The sequence below is a fragment of the Prionailurus viverrinus genome, chromosome D2 (genome assembly GCF_022837055.1).
Source record: "Prionailurus viverrinus isolate Anna chromosome D2, UM_Priviv_1.0, whole genome shotgun sequence".
NCBI lineage: Eukaryota > Metazoa > Chordata > Mammalia > Carnivora > Felidae > Prionailurus > Prionailurus viverrinus.
Window position 1 is genome coordinate 5,316,848 of NC_062571.1, and position 24,056 is coordinate 5,340,903.

At 42.0% G+C, this 24,056-nt stretch overlaps 1 protein-coding gene across 6 annotated transcripts in view; it reads right to left on the minus strand.

Annotated features, from left to right (window-relative positions):
* The window catches only part of PRKG1 (protein kinase cGMP-dependent 1), a 1,255,886-nt gene that overhangs the window by 357,318 nt on the left and 874,512 nt on the right, over positions 1-24,056 (minus strand). For all 6 annotated transcript variants that reach the window (XM_047825015.1, XM_047825014.1, XM_047825016.1 and 3 more), the window contains one exon: positions 4,224-4,287. In XM_047825015.1, coding sequence (XP_047680971.1) covers positions 4,224-4,287 — 64 coding nt within the window. The remainder of the gene's footprint in view (positions 1-4,223; positions 4,288-24,056) is intronic.

Genomic DNA, 24,056 nt, shown 5'->3' on the forward strand with positions numbered 1-24,056 from the left:
CACAAAGACTAATCATGTGTATGTGAAGGAAAAAGGAAGTGTGTGTCATTCATTGTTACAGTAATAAAGAAGAAATTACACCTTATCTTATAATTTCACACTTCTCTTCCTTTACCCCTGGGTGTTTTCTAGAGTCTCAGAATAGATCATAACACTTGACTAATTAATTCAAATAGACACTTTTTGCTTTGATAAAAGGGATGGGATGGAGGTCAATGAAATCAGTTTCTGAAGTTTGAGGTTGGTATTCACTACACGCACCTAAAATGCCTCTTCTGATGTATTTTACCAACAATAAAATGGCTTCTCTAGCAAACCAAACTGGGAGCACCTGAAATCTTCTGATATGTAGAAAGACTTGGTTGGAGTCAGACGTGGAAAAGCATACCACACTGATAATGAAGCTGAACAATGAGAAAGTCACACAGATCATTTCAACATGTCTTTGCAGAACCGAGCCTGGGAAAAGGTTGGGATCAGTGTGCTTCATCGGATAGGTCTTCTGACAAGAACTTAAGCCTACACACACCTCCTGAAAGGAACTAGAGAGAACTTTTGTATGTCCCTAAAGAGGCAAGGGAGGGGCGCCTGGGTGGCACAGTCGGTTAAGCGTCCGACTTCAGCCAGGTCACGATCTCGCGGTCCGTGAGTTCGAGCCCCGCGTCAGGCTCTGGGCTGACAGCTCAGAGCCTAGAGCCTGCTTCCGCTTCTGTGTCTCCCTCTCTCTCTGCCCCTCCCCTGTTCACGCTCTGTCTCTCTCTGTCCCAAAAAAAAATAAATGTTGAAAAAAAATTAAAAAAAAAAGAGGCAAGGGAGATTCAATATGCAAAGGAAATCTTTCTACTCTATGATATAAAGACAAAAAAGCAAGGGTCACTAAATTGCCATACCTAGAAAAAGAGTATTAGGGGGCGCATGGGCATCTCAGTAGTTTAAGCATCTGACTCTTGATTTCGGCTCATGTCATGATCTCTCGGTTTGTGAGAACCCCCCCCTGCGTTGGGTTCTGTGCTGACATCATGGAGCCTGCTTGGGATTCTCTCTCTCCCTCTCTCTCTGTGCCTCCCCCACTTGAGCTCTCTCTCTCTCAAAATAAATGAACTTAAAAAAAAAAGAGTAAGGGTACTAGTTCCTGTTACAGAATCTCACAGGGACGAACACAAAAGCGGCTATGTACGTCCGCACTAGAAATTACTGAGGGGCGGGGGAGCTGGGGGGCAGTGGCAGAAATGGCTCGGACAGAGGCTTCTTTTACACCTGTAGGAGAGTGTAAAAGTGCTCCAAGTGTTCCCTGCGTGTCCTTTAGTCACACGGACCCTCCTGAACCACTTCATTCCTCTTTCCATCTGTGACACATTATCTCTCTCTGCCCCTGCATCCCCTGTCCCCGTTCTTGAACTCTTTTTGTCCCCTTACACTGGAAGTATTGTTTCATAGTGACTAGAAGGAATAAGAGCCAGAAAGTACATGCGCACAGGGACGCCCAGCCTCACTGGGCTGACGGCAGTCTGATCCACTCCAACCCCCCTTCACCCACCAGCCAGCCAGAGGTGATTAAAACACAACTCAGAATGTGCCCCTTCACGGCTTCCAACCCTCCACGTCTCCCCATCGTGCTCAGAATAAAAACCAAAGTTCTCATCGTGCCCGCAAAGCCACTGTCAACAGGCCTTGCCTGACTTCCTCCAGCCCCATGTCCGCCTGCTATAAACCTTCCTTCTGTTCCTCAAGGGGAAGAAGCTTCCTCCTGCTTTAGGACCTGTGTCTGCTCCCAGCTCTGCCGGGCACGCAGGGCATCTCCTATCTGGATTTGGATGTCAGCATGAACCTCACCTCCCCAGGGAGGTCCTCCTACGGCAACCCCATACCGAGCGGCCTCATCCCCAGCACCGTTCGCCTCGTCTGTCGCCTCCGCTGGAACTTAACGTTGCCGGAGCACAGCCCCGGATCCCCAGAGCCACAGCAATTCCTGGCATGGGGCAGGTGCTCCCCAAATATCTGCCCAACAAACAAGGCTGCCACTTCTTTGTTGAACGCTACAATAATACCGCTGTCCTTTCAGGAGGATCTGGCCTTCTTTCATCTTACGGACACTTGCAGAAAGAAAGACAGCTCCATTACTATGCAAGCACATTCCCATTAACGTGATGTGACATTACCGTTGCTTTTGTTCTTCCCAATTTGCTCACTCTATCTGATCCATAATTGCATCTAATGTCTCACTATACTTGTTTATGCAACTTGAGTCGAATACTTCTGCGCACCGCGTGGTCTATTCATAGGTCTGCTTTGCATTTTGTCTGTTTACTTCACTTTCGTGTCCTCAAAACAAATATGTGGGCGCCTAGACACGCGTGTCCCTTCCCCCGCAGCATCCCTATAGGATGCACTGTGGCTCACACCATCCAAACGTCCATTAAGGCACCTGTCGATTAGGAAATCTGACCTAAAAGGCGAAAATCTTTCTTTGGTCAGAATGGTTACAGAGCTCTCGCCATTGTCTTGCAGAGCATACAAATCCTCCCACAGCTGTGGCAAAGAAAGAACGTGATTAAAGGATTTTTTTGCAGGGCTTGATTGGGACTAGTCAAGTCTGTACTTTTAGTTTGCTTTGGTGAAAAAGAGAAAAGGGCATCAGAGAGCTCTTCAGCATGTATTCAGCGAGAAATGGAAAAACCAAAAGGGCCAGGGAGAGGGGTTTTGCATCCCAAGAGGCTACAGGCACAGGGGTGAGGGCGTTCAGGGAGAAGCACAACCCCTGTTTTTTTCTCATGAATTCCGTCCACTTGAACCTGGTTACCCAATGTGACTTCTGCTTTCCTTCACAGGAGGTGAGGGAGACCGGCGCATCGTAGGCGGGCTCTTTTCCATAGGCCTGGAGCTAGAATTCGTGTAGAGGAACCTCTGGGCTTCTACGGATCCTTGAAGGGCCAGGATGGGCGGGGGTGGAGGGGGGGCCCGGAGAGAAAACCATCTTCGGCATCGTTCCAAGTCACCCCTGCTCGCGCACAACTCTGACAATTGCTCAGCGCTCCTGAGACTCACACCACCCGATGCCACCATCTCCAGCTGGCCCCGCTCCTCCGCACACACCTCCCATCCTCGCGCTGGCCACATCCCGGGGCCAGAGCCACCGTCCTTTCTGAACCTGCACCTCAGCTCCATATTCTCTCCTCACCCCTCCTTGTTCTTGGCCCAGTACCCACCCGCGTGTCTGTGGGAGGGCGGGAGCGCGGCTTCTGGAAGGGACGATGGGCCGACTCCAAGGACCTCATCACACTGGCCTGCCTCCTACCCCAGGGGGACTTTTCCCTCCCCCTCCCTTATTCTCCACTAGCTCAGCCCAGTACTTCAAAATCTGCCACCTCCTGTTCCAGCAGGGTTGAGCCTGATCTGTGCCCCCTGTCACAAGTCTTCGATCAACTCTTCCTCGCCTGTTTAATTTAGATTTGGGACGGCTAACGTCAAGTGGGGTGGCAGGGCACCTGGCGGTCACACTGTGTTTTCCTAGCTCATCCACGCCTCCACGCCTGTCCTGCCTCCTCCTCTGTCCCCGAACCTCCCATACCTCCGCCCGTTCTTCATCCTCAGCCGGTGACCCTGCTTTCGGGATCCCTGGGGAAGCAGAAGATACCAGAGCAGGTGTCCCCCAGCTCCTCCCACCCCCATCACCCTGCACTCCTGCATGGGCGCTCCGGTACCCCTCCTTCGCTGTCTCTGCGGAGACCCTATCCTTCCCTGGCCAGTCAGGAAGCTGCAAACCTAGTGGGCCCTGTTGTACCATTCCCTGGGCTTCACAGCTTCAGAGAATACGAATATTAGCGACATTTTTGCATTGGTGCATACATACTCATATGCTAATAAAACATATACCTGTTGTAAATTTGCTCATCTGAAGCTTCTGAGGGGTAGCTACTGAAATCTTGCTTTACATGGACTGAAAGAAGAGAGAAATTCGCCATCTCCCATTCTTGGAAGTCAAAGGAAACATCCTATTTGCCACAATGGGATTTTCCTCCCTCAGTCGCTAAGTCGATTTGCACCTTTCTAACTGCATATAAATGACAGGTGTGCTGAGCTGGCTTTTATTCAAAGCCACGTACACTGCTCACCCCAGGGCTGAAAGCTCTTTCAGGGTCTCTCTGCCGTGGGTGACCCGTCATCACGCTGCTGTGCTGGGCTATGTCCCAACCCACAAAGTTCAAGGGCTTAAAAACAATTACCTCTTCAAGGACATCGGCAAGCTTACTGAGGATCTCTTCAGGAAGGCTCTGGAACGTTGGGACACTGCAAAAGCAAACAGAGAAGATGCTGAAGCAACTTCCTTCCACCAACCAAACAGCAACGTGCAACAGCAAACGTTTCACGACCAAGAACCTGCGGATGAAGACGAAAGCATGGACGCGAGCGTGACTTGATGACCGACAGGGAAAAGGCACGTTGTACCAGGGAGAACACAGAAGTGGGCCAGAGCCGAGGTTAAAGCCCACTTATAATTATAGATGCCTCGGCTATAACGGGGGAAAAAACAGTTTCTTCTTTACCAGTCTTCTCTCACCAGATTCCTCTCTAGGTCCCTCTGTACGTACACACACGCACACACGCACACACTCACGCACACTCCCTTCTACAGGACCCCTCTACTCATTCTTTAGGACACAGCTTGAATGATGATGCACTCACACCTGCAAGCATTCATTCAACAACCTTGGAAGCTTGCTTTCTCCCCACCCCCCTCCAGCCAGGTCAGGTTCTCCCCCTGAGAGCTTCTTTATCCCCTGCTCTAGAAGTCATTAGATACTTAATCAGGGATTTGTTCTGGGGTATTCTCCCTGCGAGAATTAAAATTCCACAAAAATAAGAACAGCTTATCTGTCTTATTCAACTCCTGTGTTTTCCATCATTTACAAACAACGACACGTTAGCGCGTGTGGAGCAAAGTTATGAAAGCAGGGATGTGTGAAGGCATCCTGGGACAATGATAAGGAGCAGATCAGACGTGGAGAAAAAAAGCCAGACTCAGTAGGCCAGGAAAACACTAGTTTCCCTTACCTCCTCCTTCTCTAATTTTTCCACCCAATGACCAGCAAAGGAAAATACGGAGCGATGCTAAATGCACAGACCAACAAAAGTTCTTTTATATGTGAAATAGTAATGACTTCAAAAGAAATAAACACACCCATCAAAATGTCATTCTTGAAACTCCACTGGAAAGCCTAACTGGGATACAGAACTGAAGTCTCACATAATCATACTTCAATGCTTAAATAGAAGGCTATAATGAGTGCATCTACATTTGTGTATCTGATATTTGACTTAGCAAATAATTCAGGCTTGATTAGAACAATACAATGAAAGAAATCAGAGCATACCATTCATCTGTCCCTCTGATTCCTATTACTTAGTGTAAAGCCTACTGACAACATCCCAAGGTCTTTATTCAGAGGTGGAACGATTCATCCAGGCCCATCTGTTCCACCAGATTTACTGCTATGGTCTTAGCCGTGTGGGTTTTAATTTCCAGAAGGCAGTCTATTTCAGCAGCTGGATGGAACTTCTCACAGAAACAGAGGAAGACAGAGGAAGCTATTTCCATGAGTGATGCAGGTGGAAAAATCTACCCCTTCCTTGTTCTTTTAATGAGCTATCTCTCAGCATCTCCTAAGATGGACGGGTGATCAGAATGCTTCTATCCCAGTGGGTATTGGTGTGAACCACAAACTACAATCGAGTTTTCCTCATATTATAATTGGCTCCCTTCCTTAGACAAGCCTGTAGTCTCTTCTATGCTCCACTTTATCTGAACTATGCTATGTCCATGCCAATGCATACCATAATAATTCCACGTTCTGGAGAGTTCTTGTCCACAAGAAAAAAAAATTAGTATATGCTTGATGATATAATACATTAAGCAAAAACATAAACATTAAATTGTAGGAAGGGAACTTTAAATACCTTTTACAACTGTGCTTTTTTTCAGCTCTGAGGTATAAATGACAAATAGAATGAGATATTTAAAGTGCACATCCTGATACATGTACACATCGTGAAAGGGCTCATCCCAGCTAGGTAATTAACACACGTGTTACCGCACGTATTTATCTTTTTTTTTTTTTTTGGTGGAAAATACTTGCGGTTTTACTCCATTAGCACATTTCACGGTGTTACCCCTCATCATCACCGTGTGATACGTTAGATATAGACCTTATTCAACCTAAGCTGTACCTGAAAGTTTGTATCATTTTAACCAGCATCTTCCTGTCTCCGCCACCCTCCAGCCCCCCGCACCCACATTAAGACCCAATGTTTCTATGACCTTGACTTTTTACTTCGATTCCACATACACGTGACAGCATACAGTATTTGTCTTTTTCAGTCTGGCCTTGTTTCACTTAGCGTAAGGCCTTCAAGGTCCAGCCATGTTGCAAATGTGAACTTCCTTCTTTCTCCTGTCTGAATAATATTCTGTTGTATGCTTATCCTAATCTTTGACAATTTTAAATGTCTCAAAGCATTCAGTGGCATTTGTTACCAACAAAGATTAAGGCTGATTTTTAAGAAGAAACATTGTGGAAAAATGGTAACAAATGGGGAACTTCTAAATTTAACCAAATGGAGAGCAACTGACAAAAAACCAAATGGCTTCACTTTAATAAATTGCTTTGAATATACTTCTGTAGCTATCTTTAAAATCCTAAGACCTTTATCATTACAAACAATGTATTTTAAAATTTATTTATTTTGAGAGAGAGCAAGAGAGAGAGAGAGAGCACGTGTGCTAACAGCGAGGAGCCCAACATGAGGCTCGAACCCACGAATCATGAGATCATGACCTGAGCTGAAATCAAGAGTCAGATGTTTAACCAAGTGAGCCACCCAGGCATCGCCTCTCATAGGATTAATTTCCTTTCTAAGAATTATCGGTTCACCAAGAGCTCCAACACCAAGAACAAAACAATTGAGGATATTCGTAATTTGGAATTCTACCCATGAAATATGTTGGTTAAATTTCCCCCAAACATCAAAAGACATTCATGTAGACTCTACTAATTTGCACATATAATTCAAGATGAAGTTGTTTATGATTTAGAAAACTGAAGGCAAAATAATTATAAGGACAAACTTCCAGAAAATGTTTCAACAGTAGAGAAGAGTATTTTAAGTGAAAAATAATTTATTATAACAATCTTCATGCTAATTACAAGTAATTCTTACACATCTATTAAGACTGCTGATTCCCCTAAGGACTTACAATAGGCCTGAAGTTACAGAATGTGTTTGAATGTAATGTAATAGAGATGATTTAATGCCTGTAAAGCTCTGCCATTGGTTTTTCTAATGGAATCAAGTAAGGACTTGGAATTTGCAATTTGCAAAGACAATAATACAAGACGAGATTTGAGTCTCTCCTATTGGCCAGGCACTGGGGTAAGCATTTTATAGAGAACATAAAGTTTTGTTTTACAACCACCTTCTGAAATCACCATTGTTATTGTCACCCCTTTTACAGATTTGACAAGTGTGCCCTGGAGAGTTGGCCTGAGGTGGCACCACCCAACATAAGTGACAGAAGTTGGAAAATCCCCCTCTAAATTACGTGGAGCTCATCACTTATCCACTGGCTGGTATGGTTTACAGTCACATTATTAGAAAATGCCTCATGCAACTTTCAAAACAGTTCTACAGTCTTTTTGATAGTGATATGGATATGAATAATATTAATAATATTTGATTTATTAACTACCTTTTTATCATGAAAAAAGTTAAACAAATTGAAAGACTGAAGGAATAGTTCAAGAATCACCTGTATCCCCCCCACCTAGATTTGCCACTCTTAACACTTGTGCCATCTTTATGTACCTTCAGTTCACCCATTTTTCTTTGTGTCTATAAATAGGCTCATAGATCATTTTCGAGGAAACATTTCATAGTTGCAGATACCATGAAACTTCACCCCAGCCCCTCACCTGCAGCGTACATATCCGAAAAATGAGAACGTGTGTCTAACTAACTATAGTACCATTATCATACATAAGAAAATGAACATCACTTCTGTAATAACATCTAGTATCTGTTTCATATTAAAACATTACTTATGTTCAAAAATGTCTTTAGTATTTTTTTTTCTTCTTAACCCAGGATCCAGTAAAATTCTGCACATCAATTTCTCTTGGCTGTTCTGTACCTTTACCTCTAGTCTCTCGTTCTACAACACCCCTCTCCCACCTTCCCCCATGGCATTAACTTTTGGAAGAGATTGGACAACTGTCTTATTGGATGTCCCACATTCTGAATTTGTCTTAATGCTTTTATTTCTGCCACTCTACTGTTTGAAAGGAACAACTAACAGAGGGGAGAGAAAACCCAAGTACAAAGAATTTTATTACAGCCATGTGTCAATGAAATTGAAACACTTACAGAATATAGAATTTTATATAGCAGCAGCTTGAAATGTGATGTAAGAGGCTGCAGATTCCCCAAGACCCTTTTAAGGGGGGGCCTCAAAGTCAAAGCAAATAGTGTAACTTGTAATTTGCCTTTAATACCATATTCTTTCACATGTATACAACAGAATCCCACAGACACCATACAAAATATGGTGACATCACTGCTTTGATGGCTAATGGATATATGCTTGTATGTTCTTGGGTTTCCTAGAATGTAAGGTAGTATATAGGTTTATAATATGTGTACTATTTACAGAAATTAACTCAGCATAATTTCAGTAAATCTGTGCTTTTACTAGACAGTTATCACACATGTGCTATAATCTCATAACCTTATCATTCAACAGATCATTCTTTTGAACTCCTGAATAACTGGCTATTCAGACCTGTGTTTCTTATGTCGAAGTGAAAAAAAAAAAACAAAACAGTAAGAACATACATTTGCATATCTTGTGTCACAATAATAGTTTTATATGTTTTGCAAAATATTTCTAACTTTTAGAATTTTATCTAAAGCTGCTATAGCTTCAGACTTTTGTAATTACTATTAAGAACTAAATAAAAGAAAGCTCATTATATTTTTGTTCATTTTTAAGAATGTCACTACAAATAAGAAAAATATGACAAAATCAACTTTTCCCTAAGAATTATAATTTCCCTTATTGTCTTACAGAAAGGAATATTTCTTAAACAACCTTATTGTGTCAGTTATGATGTCACTTTGAGCCCAATCATTCAAAATTTAAAGAAAAGGAAATGGGGGCGCCTGGGTGGCGCAGTCGGTTAAGCGTCCGACTTCAGCCCGGTCACGATCTCGCGGTCCGGGAGTTCGAGCCCCGCGTCGGGCTCTGGGCTGATGGCTCAGAGCCTGGAGCCAGTTTCCGATTCTGTGTCTCCCTCTCTCTCTGCCCCTCCCCCGTTCATGCTCTGTCTCTCTCTGTCCCAAAAATAAATAAACGTTGAAAAAAATAAAAAAATTAAAAAAAATAAAAAAAAGAAAAGGAAATGGAACTTTTAAATGTAGACGTGATGAGGATTCTGAAGGCCAAAAATTGTTTGGTACGGCCTTTAAATTAGGAAGGGGAGCCTCTCCTGGGATGAGTCACCATACTGCAAAGACTCGAAAAGGCCCACAGTAGATCAGAGACCAAGAAAGGATTGCAGAGTTGACCTGGTTCCACGCCGGCTGGATGAAGTCAGTAGAAGAAATCACTGCACTGCCTCTTTCCAATGATATAGTATCTAGTTGAATTAAAGCTACAGCTGCGAGCACAGAAGGGACTTCAGTTCTTCCTTCCAGAGCTGCACTTTTGCCTTCCGGGTGGATTAATGTACGGCCAGGACTACACTTGCCCTTTTGCTTGTATTTATCTGCTATCAGAAGCAACCAATCATCAAAGAAGATCACCTTTTCTACGAACAGCTGGTTACAAACACAAGTGGGACTGAGCTATCCGGTGTGGAGTAATTGTTCCCACCTACGGGTCATTCTAGAACAGCCAGCCTGGTATTTGCACCGATGGTGTGAAAGCAACGGGGACCCCTCAGCACAGGTTAAGGCGGTGACCACCAACCTGCACTCGTTGGCCATTATATGCTTAATCCCCACTTACCCACAGTTAGAAAAATTAAATAAAACGTCGTTTTTTACTTTAACACATTTTTGATGAAATAACAAAAGTTATTAACATTATTACGTTTCAACTCTTTTTTTTTTTAATTTTTTTTTTCAACGTTTATTTATTTTTGGGACAGAGAGAGACAGAGCATGAACGGGGGAGGGGCAGAGAGAGAGGGAGACACAGAATCGGAAACAGGCTCCAGGCTCTGAGCCATCAGCCCAGAGCCTGACGCGGGGCTCGAACTCACGGACCGCGAGATCGTGACCTGGCTGAAGTCGGACGCTTAACCAACTGCGCCACCCAGGCGCCCCGCGTTTCAACTCTTAAATACGCATCTTTTGAATATGGTGTGCGACAAAATGGTGAGTATGCAAGCTGTCCCTCTGGGTATACCGAAGCACGGTGGCAGTCTCCAGGAAGATCCCTTGTGTCTTTTTTTTTTTAATTTTTTTTTTTAACGTTTATTTATTTTTGAGACAGAGAGAGACGGAGCATGAATGGGGGAGGGTCAGAGACAGGGAGACACAGAATCCGAAACAGGCTCCGGGCTCTGAGCTGTCAGCACAGAGCCCGACGCGGGGCTTGAACTCATGGACCGCGAAATCATGACCTGAGCCCAAGTCAGCCGCTTAACCAACTGAACCACCCGGGCGCCCCAGATCCCTTGTGTCTTTGCTGGAACGGCAAGCTGAAGACTTCCACTTGATCCAAGAAACATCATTTTTACTTGGCAATGACCACCAAACTGTGGTTATTCAGATGTGTGTATCTGGCAGACAGTTTTTCAAAGATGAACAAAGTGAGCCTTTTACTACAAGGGGGGAACAAACCAGGCAGTGTTTGTTGCCCATGATAAAATGTGAACTTTCAAATGAAAATTACAACTTCACAAAACTTCTAGCTGCCACTTTGGGCTTAGCAGCTTTCCAATACTTGAAGACTTTTCTGATGAGATCTTTGGTGATATGTGGATATTAACAGATGAGTTTTTAGGATTGGAAATCCTGCATAGTGCAGTGAAGCAGTATTTGTCCAGGTGATTGATACATGCATGATGTTACAAAACCATGCATGGATAAAGATCTATTTGAAGTACAAGATGGGTCAATGGATTCTAACGTAGCTACTGTCAGACATTCCATATTGCATTTAACCTTCAATAAACCAGTACTTGTTGGGCTGTGGTGTTGTATCAAAGAACAAGGTCCACAATTATCTGAAAACGTCATTAGCCTACTTCCCCCCTTTCCTACCACCAATCTCTGAGAGTGATCTTTTCATATACTTCCACCAAAACAAAGGAAATTCACCAGATTGAATACAGAAGCAAATATGAGAAATTTGTTTTCTAGCAAGCCAGATATTGACTCGATTTGCAAAAAATGTAAATTCAAACTTCTATGTTCACTAAGTTTTGTTTGTTTTTGGAAGATGCAGTCATCTTTATTAAAAACACACTTTTTGTGTTAACATATAATGTTTATTTTTGGTGGTTTTAAATGCACTCGTAAATATCTTTAAATATTCTCATTTTTAACTCCTAATACAGTCAGTATCGAGAGATATAACCCACCTAAGCTGGAGAACCACTGACTTACAGTTATTAAAAGTGTTGAAAAGCATGTAAACATGGAATACTTACAACATTACAAGGAAAAGGTGATAAAACATATGCATAATGTAAGATGTTTTCCTTAAGTCCCCCTTTAATTATACATAGAGAATCTTTGCAGGAAAATAGCAGAAGGTTAACAAATATTGTGGTAGGTGGAATGACAATCTTTTAACTTTTTTTTCCTTTTCTCTACTTTCTTGTATTTTCAAAATGTTCTGTTTGATAACTGTATTTTTATCGTACCAAAAGTTGTAAAAGGCACAATCATGGTTATAACTAAATACAATGTATCTTTGTGGGTCCATTTCAAACAGAAAAAATTCTTACCGTTGTTAAAATACTGGTTTAACTACATGATTTATTTACTCACGAAAACTTCATTGAGTGCCTATTATGGGCCACAAATTGTTGTAGGTGTTTGGGATTCATCAATGAAAGCCAAGGTTCCTGCCTACTGATCAGAAATAGAACATAAAGAGCAAACATAATAAGCACATATGATACAATTATATATGTGTGCACGCACACACACGTATGATAAAGTACATGAGATAAGGGCTATAGCATTTTCCATTAGAAAACTTCCACAGGCATTACAGTGGGAGGGAGTCTAAGGTGAAAGACTGGCCAGGATGAGGATATTCTCATTGAAAATGTGAGGCGGTAGCAGAAATCTGAGAGGTGAGGGAGACAGTTAAGCGTAGGGTCTGAGAGAGAGAATCCAGGTAGAGGAACCAGGAAGGCAAGGGGTCTGTAGCACTTAATGGACTCCAGAGACCCTGTCCCAGCTCTGAGAAGAGTCAATGGCAGGGAGGCAGACAGCAGAGGTTGTAGGCCAGCTAGGGGTCTCCTGCCTGATAGATGGTGAGGGTTGGAAAGGGTGGAAGCAGGGGAGGGCCTGGGAGAGCACCTGAGTTCTGCTGGATCCTGCAGGTAGAGGCAGTGCGATTTCCTGGTAGACTGCAGTGGGATCAGAGGGAGTGAGGTGGGGGGGCAGGGGACTCTGCAGTAAGCAGTCCACAAAAACTATCTGAATACTTTTCACAGTGAACAAACACGTTTTGATGTTTTTAAACTACTTAGTAATGGAAGGTTTGATTTTATCAGCCTTTTTTTTTATTTGTGTACGTATTTTCTTTTTTTCTTGTAAAGTTATTTCTTTAAATTCAAGTTAGTTGACATACAGTGTAGTATCAGTTTCGGAGTAGGAGCCAGTGACAGATCTGTCACATGTAACACCCAGTGCTCATCCCAAGAAGTGCCCTCCTTAAGGCCCATCCCCACACCCAACACCCACCCCCCAGCAACCCTCAGTTGGTTCTCTGTATTTAAGAGTCTCATGTTTTGTCTCCCTCCCTGTTTTTATCTTATTTTTCCTTTCCTTCCCCTATGTTCATCTGTTGTGTTTCTCCAGTTCCACACGAGTGAGATCATCGGATATTTATCTTTCTGTGACTTAATTGGCTTAGCATGCTACATTCCACTTCCATCCATGTTGTTTCAAATGGCAAGATTTCGTTCTTTTAGATCACGTGTAATATTCCATTGTATCTATATACCACATCTACTTTTATCTATTCATCAGTCAAGGGACATTTGGGCTCCTTCCATAATTGGGCTATTGTTGATAGCACTGGTATTCATTTTTAAATATAACCAGGGTATTAGATGTAGCCCCCTATTTTTAAGGCAAGGTATCTCCAACAAACCCAAGTCTGGAAATAGTTGGACAATGTCCTCTACCTAGAGCAGAGCATCCTGTTCCATTACTTATTTTTGGGTAGCATTTGGAGCACAGAAGCTTTTTTATTCTGTCACTAGAAATCAGCTCTGTATCAAGATTAATGCCAACAATACTGACTGGGGGGTTTGCCTGGGTGGCTCAGTCAGTTGGGTGTCCAACTCTTGATTTCGGCTCAGGTTATGATCTCATGGTTCAGGAGTCCGAGCCCTGGATCAGAAGCCAAGATAACAGTGGAAAGTCTGCTTAGGATTCTATCTCTTTCCCTTTCTCTCTGCCTCTCCCCCATTCTCTTTCTCAAAATGAATAAAATAAATAAAAAGAAGAATATTGACAGGTATTGTTTATTTCGGTGCCAGTGGCTTCCTGCAGCTCATACCAAGTGAATAAAAGCAGAAATCTGACCTACCAAAGAAACCAATTTCTACTGATGAAGGATTAAGTAAGGGTCCTTCTTAACCTCATAGATACGTGAACTTTCCCCTTAGGGGGCTCATCAACAAAAGTATGTTTTTGGCTCTCAACATACTTTTCTCCCATAATTAGATCATTTGTCACTGATCCTGACTCAGTCAGCTATGCAATAGTCTTATAACTTATAGTCATTTAACTTATAACCCCCCCTCCTGGGGGTCTCTTGCCCCCACCTCAGTATATACTACATACATCACTGCTAGATTCATTGTCTATCAGCAACATTTAGCTCTTAACACACAGTGACTCCAACCTTCACAGACTACCTATTATCGTACAGATTCTAAGCATTAGAATTTTTTTCCTGTGTGTAAAAATACTTTAGATAAAGCAAACCATTATGGAGACATGAGGTATAATTTTATCAGTTGAGTGAGACAATATAAACTCCTTATCCTGAGCCACCGTATAGTGATTAAATGTATGGACTTCTGAATGAAAGAGAATCAAGTTGAATTAGGCTCTGCTACTAATTATTAGCTATGCCTTTGGCAAGCAATATAAACTCTCTAGACCTCAGTTTCCTTCCCTTAAAAAATTGGAGGGGTGGATGTAACCACCCACTGCATAGGGTTGTGGTGAAAATAAGCAAAAGAACAGATACAAAGCATTGAGAAGGGGACTGGCATATAGTGAATATTCAATAAACATTAGCAGCCGCCATAATTAAATAAAAGTTTTATGTTCTAAGTGTTATCATTGTTTACGACCTTCAATAATCAAAATAAATGTTCTAATATGTCAGATGTAAGTCTCAATATAGACTCAGGAGCGCTGGAAATTTTCATTTGTTCACTCTCTTCAATCAAATTATTATGGAGTAGGAACAATTTTTCAGTTGGCTCTCTGATAATGTTCATTGTTTAGCTCTTCCTCAAGGTCACACCAAATCCAGGAGACATGTCATGGCCAGAGGCTGGAATGTAAACTCTCTCATCTCTCTCCTATCAACGTCACGAAGAACCCATGCTGTCCAATGTCTCTCTTCTTTTGTGCCCAGAGATAAGAGAGGGGACCTTTGGTCAAGCTGGGGACCCAATGCTTCCGGCCATCCCTCCCGGGTGAGTCCATGCAGAGAAATTCATTCTTGAGGAAACATTTCCAAAGGTCCTTCTTTCCCCACTTGACTCTACTCTTTTTCAACATTAAATGAATTTAGGTTTTGAAAATAGATAGGACCGTATCTTCTGGAAGCTTTTAGTATTGACCACATATTCTGAGATCAAGAAATTCACATGTTCATTGCAGCATTAATTTACAAAAGCCAAGATATGGAAACAACCTAAGGTGCCCACCAAGGGAGGAATGGGTAAAGAAGATGTGAGAATCAACTACATAGACATATGTGTCTATATGTAATGGATTATATAATCACACACCTATATGTTATATACATCGAATATTATTCAGCCATGAGAAGGGAGGACATCCTGCCTCTTGCAACACCACGGATGGACCTTGAGGACATTATGCAAGTGACCTAAATCAGAGAGTGACAAGTACTGTAGGATACACCTGCTTGTGAAATCGAAAATGCTAAACTCATAAAAACAGAGTAAAATGGTGGTTACTGGGGGATGGATGTGGGGGGATAAGGCAGATGTTAAGGATACAAAGTGACAATGGTAAATAAAAATAGTAATAGTAAGCAAGTCATAAAGATATAATGCACCGTGTAATAAATTCTGGCAAGGATACCATATGATAATCAACTATGCTGAGAATCTAGAACTTAATTATTCCAACCACTCAAAGAATAATATGATGGAGGTGGTAATTATCATCACAATGGCAATCAAATTACAGTATATAAATGTATCCAATTACCATGTTGCACACCTTACATTTACAATGTTATGCCAAATATAGTCAATTTAGAAGAAAAAAAAAAGAGCGTGCCGATCTGTTTGGAAAAGAGGAAAGGGTAGAACAACAAGGAAAAGTATTTCAATAATTTGTATTTTAACAAAGTGTCCTCCAGACCCATCACTAACATTTGCAGGGCACTGATTCCCTGTGCAACCAAGCACCGTGCATCACAGCCATCCCCCCATCACCCCCACCACTCACTCACGGACATGGCTGCCTCTTGGTCAACGCTCAGACACAGGAGGGAGCAAATGGCAGGGCGGGAAGAAAGGACCTTAGGAGAGGCCGGTGCTGAGCTTGGACATGAGCTCAGGGCCATCTGGGCAATAGCATTCCAGGATCCTGATCGTGGCATGTGGTCTAGAGGGGACCACACCCGCGAGAATCTAGAGGGGAGCCCTTCTAAAGTAAAGGGCTCAGGGGGCTCTTGGGTAGCTCAGTAGGTTAAGCTTCCAACTCTTGGTCATGATCTCACGGTTCAGGAGCTGGAGCCCCACCTCAGGCTTCTTGCCGACACTGTGGAGCCTGCTTGGGATTCTCTTTCTCCCTCTCTCTCTCTGCTCCTATCCCGCTTGTTCTCTCTGTCCCTCTCTCTCAAAAAATGAACAAAGTTAAATTTTTTTTTTTTTTAAAGTCCAGGGCTCAGAGACGAGCAGCTCTAAGAATAGAGCTCCTCTAAGCATAGTCCTCCTCCCTTGTCACCCACTCATTCGCCCTCAGGGAAGCTACAGCCCACACCACCTTGCCCAGCCGAAGCCTCAAGCTGTGTGCCTTCTGCCAGGACTCTTCTGGCACATTCTGCCACATCGCTTTATTCGTTTGACATATTTCCATCGAAATGGTTAGTGGAATTGATGGCAGAAATGACAACGATGTTTTTCAACCATTCAAAGAAGAAAATCCATAAAACCGTTATTCCTGCAATTTTCATTTAGACAGAGTTACGTTCCCATCGGTTAGCTATCTTTCCTATCACCCCCACACTAGGTACCATGGGTAATAGGTAATTCATCTGAGCTCAGTGAGTCTCACCGTTTTCACCTCTAATGTAGAAATGATAATTCTGGCCTGAGGAATCTCAAACCAAGGCCATGAAATACTGTAAGAGAATGTATTTAAAAGTGCTTTAATTTCAAGTTAAAGCAGTAGACAAATATGAGTGATCAAGTTATTTATAGACACAACAAAAATACTACAAGTACTGTCTTTAAAAAGCATCTTCTAAGACTATAATATACCCAAGTACAAACTTCCAAATGTTATTTTAATGTTTTGGAGTTCTGCAGATTCACCGCCTTTTTCAAAGCCACTACCAATCTCTTAGACCAAATCCCTGGTCAACGTGCCCTACAACAGTGGTTTCCAAACCTGACGGTCATTAGAAAGTCAGATTTAGGAAGTCATAGAGTGAGTTCCAAGAAAGCAATGTAATTTCGAAACTGTCATAAAAATATACATCACATAATTTTATCCTCTTAATGGTTTTTAGGTATATAGTTCAATGGCATTAAATATATTCACACTGTAGTACAACCATCACCACCATCCATGTCTAGACTTTTTTTCATCTTCCCAAACTGAAAATACACCAATTGAACACTAACTCCCCATTCTCCTGTCTCACCCTGGAAGCCAACCTTCCACTTTGTCTCTCTGAATTTGGCTACTTGGGGGCCTCCCATAAATGCAATCATACAGTATTTGTCTTTTTGTGACAGGCTTAATTCGCTTAACATAATGTCCTCAAGATTCATCCGTGTTATTCAATGTAAGTTTTAACACCTCCCCAGATGATTTAAATGTACAGCAGGGTTTACAGCTTTACCAATTATTTTCGTTGGTATGTGATAATGTTAAAAAAAAATCACTACGGAAAAAAATAGTAAAATATCACTAAGAATCACAAACCTAGTCCAGCTTGTTTTCTGAAGTGCAGCCAATCTTCTCAACCTATGTATGTTATCTTATTTTACTTTAGGTTATTGTGTTATGCAATTTTGTCAGGCTAGGTTATTTTGTTGGGCTAGGTTATTTTGCATTTTATTTTCATTTTATTGTGTTAAGAACACTTAACATGAAACTTGCCCTCAACAAATTTTAGTGTAGGATACATTGTTGTTGGCTGTAAAAATATTTCACGGCCAGGGAGCCTGGGTGGCTCCGTCAGTTGAGTGGCTGCCTTTGGCTCAAGTCATGATCTCATGGTTTGTGGGTTCGAACCCCATGCCAGGCTCTGTGCTGTCTGCATGGAGCCTCCTTGGGATACTCTTCCCCCCTTTCTCTCTGCCCCTCCCCCACTTATTCTCTGTCTAGCTCTCTCTTAAAAATAAACTTTAAAAAATATTGCACAGCCAAGTTGGAGAGTGAGTATAGTGTTTTCACCTTACTGAAATGGTATGCTGTTGATTAGAATTCTCCATTTTTCCCTTTCCCCATCCCTTGGCAACCACCACTCCACTCTATGGTTGCATGTATTTGACCTGATACAAGTGCAATCATGCAGCGGTCCTCTCCCCATGATGGGCTTATTTCACTTAGCGTAATACCATCAAGGTTGATCTGTGTTGCGGCATATGGATGGACTTCCTTTCTTTAAGGCTGAATAGTATCCCACTGTAGGTATAAACCATCCATTCACCTGTCAGTAGAGATTGAGGCTGTTGCAAACAGTGCTGCCACAAGGGAGTGCTATTATCTCTCTGAGATCCTGATTCTCTTGAATCAAGACCCCCGATTGCTGGATCGTAGGGTAGTTTTATATTATTATTATTATTATTATTATTATTATTATTATTTACCTTTTTGCGGAACCTGCATACTGTTTTCCAATAGCAGTCTCACCCTTTTGTATTCTTTCCAACAGAGGGCAAGGGTTCCAATTTCTCCACACACTCACCAATACTTATCTTCATTTCTGATAATAGCCACCCTGACAGATGTGAGCGGATACTTCACGGTGGTTTGGGTTTATCAGCCTTTGAATTCCTCCATGTTTGTGTCAACTTCTTTGAGACAGCTCAGACACTGCCTGTCCTGGGAAATGGTCCCTGACAGCTTCCTGCATCTCAGTACAGGTCCTTCCTGAACAGCATCTGCACTCGTGTTATAACTAAACCCTGAAATACGTGTGCCCTCCCACTAACATAGAAATGCACTGAAACCCCTACTGTGTAGTAACTAATAGCAGGGAATTGAGAATGAGGGATAAAAGATGGTTTTGAATCCCGATGCCTCCATTTCCGAGCTATGCGACTATGGAGAGTTCTTCAAAGCCCATAAACCTTAGGGGCACCCGGCTGGCTCAGTTGGTACAGCCTGCCACTCCCGATCTTGTGATTGTAAGGTCAAGCCCCACACCGGGCATACAGATGACTTAAAAATAAAATGTTTAAAGACAATCAGTAAGCTTTAGCTTCCTTAATCAGAAAATGCAAACAAAAACACCCAGCTCATGCAGCAATTATGAGTATTAGTATGTATGAGACACTCAGCCAAGAGGCTGACATGGGGTAAGCACTCAGGTAAAGTGACGCATCGTTTAGCTGGTGTGACATTCGTCTTCACAGAGGGCGTCATGGGGTATGTGCTGACACGCATGCAAGTTGAAGGAGTCTATCCAATGAAGCCAAAGGCAATGAAACGGTAGCGGTGCTGAGCCCAGGCTGTGCAGTCTGCACACTGTCCAAAGGCACCTGCGTGGGGATGAGTGGAAGCAGCTCAGCTCACCCTGTCGCTGCACGTCACCCATTTCACCCCTGGTAGGGGTGCATCAGCCCAGGGGATGGGGTACTTCTCACATCACCAACGGGTGGCTTATTTTATAGCAACCCTGGTCTGTGCAAAAGCTCTTCTACTTGTTATTTTCCAGGAACCATGGGAATACTTCCCTGAGGCGATTTACTCAAGAAAAAAAAAATGAGCCAAGGAAATTATTTATTGACATACAGAATCTTCCTTAAAAACTTTCAGAGGAGACTTTTAAAAAATCCACCAAAGGGCTACTTTCAAAATAAGAACTGAGTCTACTCTGGTGCTGCCGTCACAGTGATCATGAGGATCACAGGATCATGAGGCGCACGAATGATCTACTTGATTAAATTACATCTCCAATGTTAACAGCATCTAACCCTGTGGCTTATTTGGAAGATCACATGGTACCTCATCTTTGCTCCATAAATCTCACAATGGCCTATGCGTAAGCAAAAATATAACCCGATGGCAATTTATGGAATTGAACAAATTGCATCTGATTGTTAAAACTAAAGAGCATATAGCATTTTCAACATTTCCTGTTGTACTGATGATAATCAGCCTAAAAGGTTCTGCCCAGTCTCAGTCTTTTGAATCTTGGGAGGTGTGATCTCTTGCCCCTCATCGACTATGCCTTCCCCCTAGCAGTGTCTGTCCACAAGGCGCCACTGGCATCTGGGCAGGACGCATCTGCATTGGGCAATGGTGTGCAGAGCATTTGGCATCTCTGGTTCTTACCTGTGAAAAGCTAGTAGTGTTCCGGGTCATGTGACAAGCAAAGCCCTCCTAGGAGTGATACTGCCCAAGATTTGGAATCATCACTCCATAATTTCATCATTTTCCCAGTTCACCAAGTGAGTTTGCAAGTTGTTCTGCCTAACCTTAACATCCTAGTAACTTGCTTCAATTTCCATCTCCCAGGGGCTGGACACCTATGGCCCGATAACTCAAACACTCAGCTGCCATCTGTTCGAAGTGCTTCTGGAACCCAGCTGCTTGCACAGGACAGACAAATGGAACGTAGGACTCTTCACCTTTGGTTTATGCCTGTTTCCAAAGTCACACCATTCAAAACATTACTTCTAAAACACTACATGAATAGACATTGCACACCACAAGAAGGATCCTATGGCAAATAAGGAAATTCTGAACTATAGAAATTTAAAAATCATCTTTACTTATCAGAGTCTTTGTTTAAAAAAAAATTAGAAAGCTACCTGGGGAGGGAAAAGAGATACTATCTCCCAAACTTATTCAACAAGGTAACCTCTTAATTTGAGATTATTAATTTATTGAGCAATTGGATTCCATGCTACATAGTTTAGAATCATTGGCTTATATTAAGGTGATGGAATTCACAAGTCCCTATGCTTTACATACAATAGACTCGAGCCTGGTCCCTTAGTGAGTTGCTCCTGATTTTCACGATGAAATTCAGCCATCAGTTTCTCTGAAAACCCTAGACTGATAATCTCCCTAATTTCCCCTTCGTTCTTTTCCCCCACACACTGTAGACTCTGCATAGACACATCCAGAAAGGCAGAGGGTCTAGATGCATCTCATCTGTGCTCCTGAGGTACTCTGTGTCAACCTCTGTCACAGTGATCTTGTGTTGTATCTGTCAGTTTATTTATCTGCCCTGCTCTAGAAACAGCAAACCACAGCCCATTGGCTCACCACCCAGTGTTATAGATCAAATTTAAATGGAAGACAATCATGCTCACTGGCTTCAGGATTGTCTCTGGCTGCTTTCAAGATACGGTGGCAGAGTGGTTGCAACAGAGTCTGTATGCCCTGCAAGCCTAGAATATTTACTGCACCACCCTTTAAGGGAAAGCTTGCCAACTCCTACCCTAGTCTATTACCATCTTGAGGTTAAGGACAGTGTCCAACTCCTTCAGCTTAACGCCTGGCAAATGGCAGATGGTCCAAGTTTGATAAATGAACAAATGTTTTACCTTTCAAAATCAATCCAAGAATATCTGACCTTGAAGTAACTGTTTTTTTTTTTAATTTTTTTTTCAACGTTTATTTATTTTTGGGACAGAGAGAGACAGAGCATTAACGAGGGAGGGGCAGAGAGAGAGGGAGACACAGAATCGGAAACAGGCTCCAGGCTCTGAGCCATCAGCCCAGAGCCCGACGCGGGGCTCGAACTCACGGACCGCGAGATCGTGACCTGGCTGAAGTCGGACGCTCAACCGACTGCGCCACCCAGGCGCCCCTGAAGTAACTGTTTTAATAAGATCATGGGGAGATGGAATACTCAACCCAGGTCAACTAGTCAAAGATCTTATTCTATGTCCAAAAAAAAATTTTTAAGTTGACTTGGAAATATAGACTAAAAGAAACTTACCTCTTAATCAATAAAAACCCTCATGTACAAGTATATAACCTAAGAAAAGGATTCAAAGGTCACTCTGTAGAGCCTATTTTACATATAAAATCTTGATATGAGTTCTCTGCTGTATCATTTTGAATTTTTTATTTATTTTTTTTTTTTTTAATTTTTTTTTTCAACGTTTATTTATTTTTGGGACAGAGAGAGACAGAGCATGAACGGGGGAGGGGCAGAGAGAGAGGGAGACACAGAATCGGAAACAGGCTCCAGGCTCTGAGCCATCAGCCCAGAGCCTGACGCGGGGCTCGAACTCCCGGACCGCGAGATCGTGACCTGGCTGAAGTCGGACGCTCAACCGACTGCGCCACCCAGGCGCCCCCTCATTTTGAATTTTTTAAAGAAAGCCTCTACTTTTCCCCTTGGGATATCATTTCTGAATACACTTGTTTAATAAGTGCCTCTTTCTGGAATGCAAACAAAATTGTCTTTTGTTTTATTCCATATCACTCCTAAATCTATTCTTTATCAAGAGATTTTAATTTTACAGTAAAATTTTAGAAAGTATAAGAACACAGAGAAATAAATTTCTCTCCTCAAAATACTATAGCAATTTATTGGAATATCTGACAAAGGAGTTTTGCTGTTAAGGCTCAAAAGTCCATCAAAGAATAAAATTCCTAACTTTTAAGAGATTTGTCTTAATAATAAAGCTAACCCTGAATTAGATGTAGCACTGGGATTAAATTATATGACCCATATGTTAAATCCCTTTTAGCATAAAATTTAGCACAAAGAATGCACATAGTACTATTAGTAAATATCAACACTCGCATTTTAAGTGGCTTCATACAGATTATGGTTAAGACTGATTATCAGGCACTTGTATGTCAAGTGCTTTTCTTACTTTATCAATAATAATAACCATCACTAACATCTATTCATCATATACTGTGATCCAGGCATCCTGCTAACAGCTTTACAAACTTTCACTTAATCCACGAACGACCAACCTTTTACCAAAAAAAAAGATTTAAAACCATCTATACAATGATGTATGGTCCTTCGATTATCACACATATTAATATTCAGGTAAGCTTAATAACAGCTTAGTCTTAAATTGATGCATACTTCCTCAATTTACATGACTAATTGAATAAATGCCATGTAGGAGATTTTTGCAGTCAGGAAATGAACTAAATAGTCTGACAAATTAATTCATGCTATGATCTACAAGTGATGATGAGTAGGTATACTATCTTTTCAGGTTATTTCGATTTCTGAGCAAAAATGTCATAATCCAAAGCAGTGACTTGGATATGAACTATAGGAATTAGGGCCAATTAACAGGAAAGGTGAGAATGGGTGCTGAGTGGAGGGCCCTATGTATCTGTCAGGGCAGGGAGTAATACACCAACAGAGCAGTAAGCATAGAAAGAGAATCAATTATTTGGGGGGAAATTAGGTCAATCTCACTTTACAATGGCAATTTAAGTATCATTATATTTTATTATCTTTAAGCATTTAATAATTTAATCTCAGCTTTCACATATTTTTTGCAATCATTAAAGTTTAAGTTTGTTATTTTAACTACAGTCATAAATGTGAGAGGCATATAAGACGGTATTAAATGTCAAATCAAACTTAATGGTATATTTTTAAGTTATGACCACGTATCTCCATCCAACACTTCGTAAGTCAGTGGTTACTGTGTGCTAAACACATTATAATATTAAGTCCCAACCATGCTGCTTAGTAACCATGCAACTCTGAGCAACCTAATTAACCTCTCTGAGTCTATCTTCTCATCAGTGCAATGGAGATAATAGAATTCTGTATGAACTAACGTACTTTATCCTTCAATCGTTCTTTAGGTTCTCTCATTATCCACACTATGTGCACAACAAGATGGGACCTAAGACCTCTTCACAAATAACTTGCCCTCCCTGGGTCTAAGTGGCAGAACCTGGACTCAAACTCAGAGCTGGTGCTTCAGGGGAAACTCTCAACCAACCAGTGCCTGGGGTTCATTTGCCAAAATGTCAGATTACGTAGTTAACACACCATAGGAAGTTAAATAAACGTTTGACAATATCACCTACTGCATTATAAATTTCCCTGCTCTATCGAGGGTGCGGCCACCATGGGGAAAGACAGTGGCCTTTTCAAACAGAAAACCTGGTTCTATAATCAGTCTACA